Source organism: Lepisosteus oculatus, chromosome 9, assembly GCF_040954835.1.
Source record: "Lepisosteus oculatus isolate fLepOcu1 chromosome 9, fLepOcu1.hap2, whole genome shotgun sequence".
NCBI classification, from domain to species: Eukaryota; Metazoa; Chordata; class Actinopteri; order Semionotiformes; family Lepisosteidae; genus Lepisosteus; species Lepisosteus oculatus.
The window spans coordinates 3059254-3068676 of record NC_090704.1 but is presented as its reverse complement, the minus strand read 5'-3'; the positions used below and the strand labels follow the sequence as shown (position 1 = coordinate 3068676).

General features: G+C 48.6%; 1 protein-coding gene and 1 long non-coding RNA gene across 14 annotated transcripts in view; one reads left to right on the top strand and one right to left on the bottom strand.

Annotated features, from left to right (window-relative positions):
• The window catches only part of ptprfa (protein tyrosine phosphatase receptor type Fa), a 222163-nt gene that overhangs the window by 4135 nt on the left and 208605 nt on the right, over nt 1–9423 (bottom strand). For all 13 annotated transcript variants that reach the window (XM_069193947.1, XM_069193951.1, XM_069193950.1 and 10 more), the window contains 6 exons: nt 6979–7098; nt 5978–6132; nt 4955–5240; nt 3530–3708; nt 1357–1483; nt 801–926 (listed from right to left, as the gene is read on the bottom strand). In XM_069193947.1, coding sequence (XP_069050048.1) covers nt 801–926; nt 1357–1483; nt 3530–3708; nt 4955–5240; nt 5978–6132; nt 6979–7098 — 993 coding nt within the window. The remainder of the gene's footprint in view (nt 1–800; nt 927–1356; nt 1484–3529; nt 3709–4954; nt 5241–5977; nt 6133–6978; nt 7099–9423) is intronic.
• Nucleotides 4586–5679, top strand: LOC138241172 (uncharacterized). The gene is made up of 2 exons (XR_011190374.1): nt 4586–4707; nt 4932–5679. It is a non-coding gene; the product is annotated as an uncharacterized lncRNA (long non-coding RNA).

Here is a 9423-nt window from a genome sequence, read left to right as displayed (position 1 = left end):
ATTTCCCTTGGCGGTTCACCGCGTTCCCACGTGGGTGTGGCGTCCGGTATTCCCCTCCCCCTCCTCCCGGGAGGGCCTGGGCCGGAGGGAAGGCACGCACAGGTGAACCGCAGCGGGTGGCAGGGCCTGATGGGGGGGGAGTGAGCGGGTGTGTGCGGAGGCGGCTCTACCTCCTCATCGCCGCAGGCACAGCAGGAGGCTGCTGCTGCCCACCCATGGGAGCAGTGCTTGCCTTTGTTGAATGTGCCTGCAAGGTCCCCTCCATATGGCATGCTAACAATGTACCTGGCTGTTGAGCCTGTGCATGAAAGCTCATCAGGAGGAAAACCTATTTTTACTATAGAGGACGTAATATCGGCAGGCAGTTTCCCCAAGCGTGCCTGAGATGCAATTGAAAACCTGGATACCATGACAGTTTAGCAATTTAAGATGGCCCATCTAGCAGTTACGGGGGGAAAAAATTTAATTTGATTTGCAATCTCAAAAACAAGTAGCAAATGTCTGAAAAGGTACAAAACCCTTGTAAGTCTTTTATAGGCATAAATCTGCCGTTGCACCGTTACGTTTGTTTACCTGACCAAGTGGTAGCACTGGATTAGATGTGATCTTTACCCAGAGGCCTCTGGGAGTCTTGAACAAGACACCCAGCCAGGCTCCTGAATCCGATATCCTGGCTTTTTTCAGGAAACGGCTACAGGAGCTCCCTGGATCGATAAGCTACTACCAAACAACCAGATGGGCCTAATGGCCTCCTCTTGTTTGTAATCTCCATGTCCCCATGTGCAGCGAGAATGCCTTACCCTGGCATCGGTGACCTTGAACTCCCTCAGAATGTACTGGGGCATGTTGTATTCGGCCATGGGGTCCACCACAAAGTACTGGTACCGGGCTGAGCGCTCTGCAGGCCAGTACTGATGGCACTTCTCCTAATAAGATACAGAAGATAAAAAACAAAAAATTACAAGCACTGGAGTGGTAGCTCAGATTGCCTAACGTACTAACTAATTATCTGCTAGAAGTGTGGCAGGAAATATCTCATTTCCTGCTGATAGAGAGACATTCCAAATGCCTGTGAGCCGAAGCAGAACAAGGGTGAAGCACATGCTGCACACGTTGACTTTGCAAAGCGGCTCAGCGTCAGCGAAAGGTTGACACTCGCCATGAGAAAACCCACGCCCTGCGGCTCAAGTGGCGTCGGTCCACAGCTGTCAGACGGCAGGGTTCATGTTCACTGTTCACCGGCGGCACTCCAGATATCGCGTTAACGCTCTCCCCGCAATGCAGCACTGCAGGAGGGAGAGGGGCGTGCCCAAACCCGTGGCCAGTCAAGGGGACCGGGTGTCCAGTCGCACTTACCCGTCCCATTTCTCTCAGCTTCGTCAGCATCACCACAATGGTGGAGTTGTGCTCCCACAGCATTCTCCAGAAGTCCTCAGTCGTCTCTGCCAGGGGTCCCTGGGTGGCAATGTAGGCCTTCTGCTGCCTGCGGGTCACAGTCGAGAGGCCGTGAGGGGCTGGATGAGTATTTTTACAGCAGCCAACTACAGGTCTACCATGCAGACCCGCTGGGGCTATAGTCATGATCACTGCAAATACTTCATTCAAATATCATTTACGTATTTTTTTTTTAAATCAGACATATCCCTACGTGTCTCAGAGTCCTCGAGTACTGAACATAGTCTGTTCCATGGCAACTTGATAAGACACTCCTGAACCCTGATAGCGGCGCTAAATAATTCATAGGCTGTGAACTCCTTCCCAACAGACTGAGTTTCAGCAGTGGTCCGTCGAGTCTGCAGGCACTTATTTCATCAGTAAAAGCAGCACACACCCTGCCCCAGCAGAGGGCACTGTTACACTTTGACAGAGGGTGGGATTCACAGCCAACCTCTGTCAGCCAGTCTTCCTGCATACAGCTGCTGGTGAAAAACTAATGAAATGTGCTGCAGGGAAGAAAACAATGTGCAACTAGGAGATTAAAGTCAGCTTCAGGCCACTTTACTGCACATCATAAAGGGACTGCTGAAGAAGGTGCTGATGAACCCAAGGAAGAAGCATTCTTCAATTCTGGCCAGTCAACAACAGCTGGGAACAACAGGGACTGAGTGCCATGGGTAACCAGGACATGATGGTTTGTGATAGCTGTTTTCAGACAGCACCACTTTTATTTTTTAATGCGCTCCCCACTGCAAAGAGACATTCTTCACAGCAGGAAGCTGGATGCTCTGTGGCCGTCGAGTTTTATGTATCTAGCCAGGGGCTTGCAGACAAGCCTTTTGACGAATAGATGCAATCCCAGAGAGAAACAAATTTACCTTTATTTATTTGACTTAATTACTGCACATGAAAGCACTGAGACCGCCAAAGGAAGGGTTTAAGAGAAAACATCTGCCTCAATACATTGCCGAACTCAGAAGTGAAGCTACTCTTGCCAACAGTTGCTCAGCTGCTCCCTTATGAATTTCTTCCCCCAGGCAATTAAACACCAGGTTCCATTATATCCGCAACATGCGCAGCAAAGAAGTAAGGACTGCACTATCTTACTAATCAGCCAGGTCGATTTTTTTCACACTACCAAGGGCACCGGGACCTCATTTTTTATTTACTTGCCATGCAAGCACCTTAATTACAAAACAGCAATTACAAAGAACATCCCCAGGCTAAAGTACTCAGGGGCCTAGCAGTCAAAGGGAAAGAAAATTAAACTAAAAAAATACATACAGCGACAAAAAGAGGAACCAAAATTATAGAACAGTTCATTAAAATACCTTCTCGTTGGGAATTATTGCAATTATGGTATTTACACTTTAATAAAGGATGTTCCCTCTCTGGGGTGGCTTTCGTTAGGTTTTAATTTGATAAGGAATGGTAATCATGTCAAACTACTGATACAGCTCTTGCAGGAAACTTGCAGAGTTTACAGACTATCTGTGCAGCAAAGTTCACAGCAGGGGAGGTTTGATTTTATTTCTAATAAAAATGTATGTTTCACTCAATATGCAGTTAATAAATGCCCCTCCTGTCTTTGCAGGGGTTTTATTCTAAACACCGAGGCACTGCGAGACAAGCCGAGATCTGTCTGACTGGAAAAATAGATAAATGAAATTCGTAGGCTCCTCTGCAGCTCAGGGAGCAATAACAGCAACTAAAAAAAAAATGGGGAAATCACTTTATTGTCCCCAAATGGTATTTTCAGATTTTACATAAATCCTATAAAGCAGAATTTTAAAGCAGACTTATTCTTTGAACACCTCAGCTCAGATCACGGGGAAATCCAACTAGCTTCGCTTGAAGAGAAGAAAAAGATCCACACACGTACAAGAATAAAAAGATCGGTGAAAAGGGAAAGAGATGGGTGTCGAAACACGCTGCGAATTCGTAAGTGCTGCCTGCGGCTCTCTGGAAGCAGAGTGCACATGTCCAATTCAGTTAGAAACAGCTCACTGCCCAGGACAGTGGCAAGGCTCTCGGATCTTCGTCACCCCAGTAAAACATGCCCTGCGCGTGGTTATGTCAGCCTGCTCCGTACCTGTACCCATCGATGAAGCTGCCGTTGATGTAGTCGGAGCCCTCCACCCCTCGGATGGGCTGCAGACACACCCGGGTCGACTCGAAGGGCATGATGTTGACCAGCCGGTTTTTGAACTTGTTGCAGGGAAGGTTGGCACTGATGAACCGGGAGGTGTGTGCTTTGGAGTTGGCCAGTCTCTGTTGGAGGGAGGAACACAAGTTGAGATGGTGAAACAAGCCCTTTTTTTGGGTCTTTTTACACCAACCTGTTGATCTCCGAAAACCCCCGAGACTCCTACTCTTAGCTACTTCCCTAAAGGTTGATGTCGATGCTGCAAATGTCAAGGGATTTTTAAAGGGCTGCTTCTCCATGAGTCGCTCAGTCCTGTTTCTGCACATCTTCTTTGTGCTCAAGAGATAATCTGAAAGATGCTTCAATTGTCACAAGTTTCCTTGTAACTGGGATGCTAACGGCATTAAAGCTCTGTCAGTTATTGACATCTGGCACTGATTTGCCATAAGCCTTAGCCTGTCATGCTTAACTTTAAGCGAAGCAGCAAGGTTTGTCATCTTTAACTGGAAACAACCTTTAGATGCACAGAATTCTAAATTCAGCAGGGCTACAAAAACTCTTGATCTCATAAGACATAAAAGAATGGTTTCAAAATGGTATTTTTACCGTCAAAGTAGTTTTTTTTGTACTCTGAAGTGGCTGATTCCTCAGTAAAAAAATTCTTCATCTTTTTTATCAGCAAGGGCAAGTTCACAGCTTTGATTGGCGAGTCCTGAGGCAACTGTTTTACAGCGCGAGAGTGTGTCAGTTTCAGATGCTTCTCAAACAAATCTGGAGCATGCCGGTGTCAAACCTCATTATAGCCACTCTGGATTTACAATTATCCGCCTTGCTAAACAATTTCTATCCGTATAATTTTAGCTGGTGAAAGCCCAAAAGGAATCTTTTTTTCCGCGGGTGTTTACAGTAGCCCCCTTTCCTGATAATGGCGGGGGGCTGTGCTGTGCTTTGGCAGCAGAGCCTGTGTCTGATGGAACAAGGTGCTGCTGCTGCTGGACACCCCAGCGCCAGGAGAGTACAGCTGCTCGGCACTGTCCTGGTGTTCGCAGGGCAGCATCAGTGTCTGACCAGTGAAATCAGTTGAGGCTCCCTGCATAGCCTGGAGGTCCAGTAAGGTTGCAAAGGTTTGTACATTTTTTTTGTCGGGGCGACACATGAAACTGCACTGTAAAAGAAATAAGGTTCCTTGAAAGCCGAGGAACTAGAAAGTCTCTCCAGTCACACCAAACTGATTGTGAAACTCGAAGAGTACAGGGGAATCAAGGGCTGACAGGCATTAAACAACAACAACAACAACAACAACATAACTGATGTTCTCAAGTCCCTCTTTTGATTGTCGCCCTCCAAGCTCCTCCACAGAGCGGCTGTTACCTTGAACTCCAGTTCCATGGAGGTGACCGTCTCCCCCGGAGGGACCTGGGTCAGCTTCTGGATGTGGGCGTACAGGTTGCGCGCTGGGACCTCCGTGTTGCCGCAGGTGGCTGCCTCCAGAAGAGCCTCGTGGATGAAGATGTACTGGTCCTCCGTCTGCACCATGTAGTTCCTCTGGGAGCGCATGCAGGTCACGTGGCCGTAGATGTCCACGGACTTCTCGTGCTTCATGCGCTCCAGCATGGCGTCAATCACGATGAAGCAGCCCGTCCGCCCAACCCCCGCGCTGAGGAGGCACAACAACAAGCTGTTAAGTGGAATCGGATCGCCTGCAAGCCCGGAGATCGCCTGCGTCCTCAACCTTCGATCTGGGCTGCCTTCCAGAGCCTGGCTTCCACGCAAATCCACCCGTCAGCAAACTCTTTAGCAACTAGTGTTGTATATGTAAGAAACTCAAACACAAACACAGGGAGCATGTTTGTTTTGCACCAACAAATCTCACCGATACCTTCTAATTATGCTGAAAGAACAATGTCCTGACATCTGCAACGTCTGGCTTTGCATGCCTGACCTCTTAGTAGCATACAGGCTCTCGCAAAACACAGAAGACATTTATGACTAATGCTGTCTTCTTTTGATATGCCGAAATAAGATCTAAAAAGATCATTTTGCAAAGCGAGCCACACTGGGGAGTAAATTAAACGAAAGCACTTATTTCTCAAATATATCGGGAGTGCGGTAGTGGTTTATTAAGCCTTGCTCAGTTTCACAGAAGGCTGATTGTAGAAAGAGCTGTATACAACACCGATCACTTTCAATGGTTCATCCTAAAAGTTGCTGGGATGCTGTGAAAGCATGCAGTTCAGCCCACGGCACGCAGGTGAATAGGTGGTGCAATGCCTGGAGCAGAGCCTGTTGTTTTGTTTACCCAGACCCAGAAACATGCGATGGGGCCTCTTGCCTGTGCCTCTCGCTAGCTGCCGCGGCTGTCGGGCAGTGACAGGCTGCAGGGAGCGGGCCTACCTGCAGTGCACCACCATGGGCCCGGCGTCGGGAGGGTTGCAGGCCTTCACTCTGCGCAGGAAGGCCAGGATGGGCGTGGGGTACTCGGGCACACCGTGGTCTGGCCAGGCCATGAACTGGAACTGCCTCACCTCCCTCTTTTCGCTGGAGCCATTCTGGGGGCACACAGATAAAGAGTCTCTCTCAGCATACCACATATTGCCTTCCTATGCGAGAATGCACAGCTGAAACCTTGGAATTAACATCGCTGGAACGAAGAATCATTTCTCTCCTACTGTTTAATACAAACACAATTATGAGGGCAGAATTAAGACAGGATGACTACATACTTCACGGATGCCCAGTCCACATGGATTGTTGACTTTTCAGCTTTAGCATAAAGTGGTTAAAAGCTCCTCACTCAGGGGAAAAGGCAATGCATCTTAACTTACAAGAACCGTTCAGTATGGCCAGTGCTGTGTTTGGAATTCATGAAGCTATGAATTTTTCCACTCAAGCGTGCCTTTTTCTTGAGTCAGCTGCTTCTCGAGCCCGGGACTCTCAAAGCCCCAGTGGCTGCAGAGATGGATTTACACATAAATGACTCGAGAGCAAAACAACACGACCGAAACAAAGAGCCAAATAAATAATGCCCCCCCCCCCACGTATCTCGGTGCTATTCGTCTTTGCGGCACGGTTGACACAGAGGCGCATGGGAGGGAGCTTCGTCTTGTGTGCTGTCTGTTGCTCACCCCGCCCAAGTCATGTGTGTCAGCGTGCCTTTTAGAGTAATAGCGAACAGCGTGGGAGCCGCGGGGGGTCCCTAGCAGGGCATGACGAATCCCAGCCCATCTCCGGGTACAGCAGCACAGTCCTGCTGGCTTCTCTTAACACTCGGGAGCCCCTGCCACTCGGATAAAAGTCAGCAACAGGGAGCCAATGGGTCTAAACACTCAAATCTGAGATTTAATAGGCAACCCAGAGGGGGAAAAAAAACAATCAAGATAATTACAATCTCATACCTTGTAGAGAGCAAAAGTGCGGACGCTATAGGTAGCCAGTTCTACAGTGTCCAGCATCGTGACTTGGATCATGCCGTAGGTCTCGGTGCCTCGGCTCGGCCAGTACTGGTCACATTTCACCTTAAGAGAGAGAGACCGAGATTTTCAGAATGCTTCTCAACCATGGAGGTAAACAAACCCTAACCAGACAATGGAGTCAAGAGCTCCGACGGCGAACAGACTCCATCACATTACTGCAGGTCCAGGTTGCTTCTGCCCCCCTCTATCAACAAGTTGCACGCTCTGGAAGTTTTTAATTAACCGCAGCGAAACAAGGGCACTTCGAGAGCTACCGCCTCCTAACAAATAAACCGCTAATGTGCCTGAAGTACATCTGCTTTGGAAGTAGACTCTCACAGCCCCCTAAAGACAGGTTAGCCATGCGGGGGGGTGGCATATGGCTCTGTAGGCATCTTGTGGGTTCGAAGTCCCGAGTCTCACCCTGCTTCACGCGGGGAGGGCACATTTGGGGGCAGAGGCAGGCGGGGAGGGCCTTAAGAGGCAGGCAGGGCTCGCAGGGCTTCAGAAGGCGAGCAAATGAGAGCGGACAGCTTGAGCAGCTCACGCCCGGGTGCCTCTCCTCTCGGGCCCAGGCAGGACAGCAGGCAGAGAGGGGAGCCTGGCGGAGCCGCAGCCAGGCCGGGGGCGCTGGGCAAGAGCGGCCCAGATGGGGGAGTCACGCTAGACAAACTCCACCCCGAGGACAAGCCACAAGCCCGGTGCAAGGCCCGCGGCTTTCTTTGTGATTTTCATAATGTTTTTTTTTGTTTTATTTTGGGGTTGGGGGAGTGGATTAGAACAGCAGCTTGTGCCTTTTGGCATTTGTTCCTCTTAACACAAAGATGCACTCCAGGTCAAGAGGAAAAGTGAACTTAATTAAAAAAAACAGGACGACAGCTCGGATACCATCCAGCATCCCAAGCTTTTAAAATGAACAGACTGATGGGAACATTCCTATATACTGAAACTTTATTTAAACTTTCTGGTCTCCGTGGCTAAAGTGTTATACTCGAGCTGAGCTGCCGTGCGATAGTCCAGTCGTTTTAAGGAATCCTAATAGGTTGCCTTGAAAAACAAACACATCTGATAGAGCCAGAACCACTTCTTTTGAAGTGTTTGTGGTAAAAACAGGGCGAAACAAGCAGTGAAGTGAACAGTCCCCATGTCTGAAGTGTGGGGCCAGGTGGCCACAATAGGGAGCTTTGACCCGGCAATATGGTCACCCCTCTCTCGGAGCTCCCACTGCAGTGCTTTCTGTTTTACTGTTGCTGTAGGAGCTTAAGGTTATTTCCTCACTAGCAGGTTTTATGTTGGATTGAGACTGCTCATATCAGGGTTGTGGCTGCAGGGAGGTGGGTGCAATACGTCTTAATGCACAGTGACGCTGGCTGGGGTCACACAGAGCTGAATCTGGGGCAGAAGGTGTGTCGCTCTCTGCCGAGCTTGTGGAGGCAGCTGGAGCAGGTTCCGCTAATTAAAGGGGCTCGGGGTGTGAATGTGTGGCAACTTAATAGGATCGCATTAATAGGTGTATCAAAAAACCATAAATCCTTCAGATCTCAGCAGCTCCTTAGAAGTGCAAGGCAGTCAGTTCTTCTCGGCACAGTAGCAGTACTCAGCCTGTACTCACTTATTGTATTTTATGTTGTGCTCTGAACTGTGGGCAGCTGAGCAGTGTCTTTAATTAGAAATCGATACATCTCAGTTTTCTAATTGAACTGTACTCCACGCCAGATATGTCTATCCTAGTTATTTATGTCGGTCGGCGGGTTTGTTTGCTGTGCCTAACGAATCAGAATCCTTTGTAGTTGTCAGTTCATGCTGTTTTATCTGCAACGCTCTAAGCAAAGCGGTCTGACAGAATACATAGACAAGATCGTGTGAAGGCATCTCTGCTGATCACCTGCAACAGTGGCAGCTGCTGGAAATTGGTTTTATTCAGTGGAAAGACTTAACTGATAAACCCCACTGGAATCTCAAAGAGGCTGGTAAGATCCAGGAGAAAACCAACCCTCCCCTTCTCCTGTTAGCTGCTCTGTAAATACAGGCGTGACAGATAGGCTGGCAAATCAATGCATGTGCAGCCTCAGTCACATTTACAGCAACATCTGTTTAGATAAATGACCCGTTTGTAAGGAGCTTTAATTATCTAGATATGACCTCTGCACATGTGTAGGCCTGCATTTTTATTGTATGTACTCTTGTTTTCATGAGTAGTTATTCACAGTTTGCTCTATCACCCATTATTTCCAAAAGCACATTGCTCCTCGGGTCATCTCTGTAGCTTAGCCCTGAAGCTGTACAGAAAATGGCTCAATACACAATGATCTCTCTGCTCCCTCAGTTCAGTGAATTAGTCCTCCCGCACAGCTCATGGGACTGACCTGTACGTGCAAGTTACTCTCT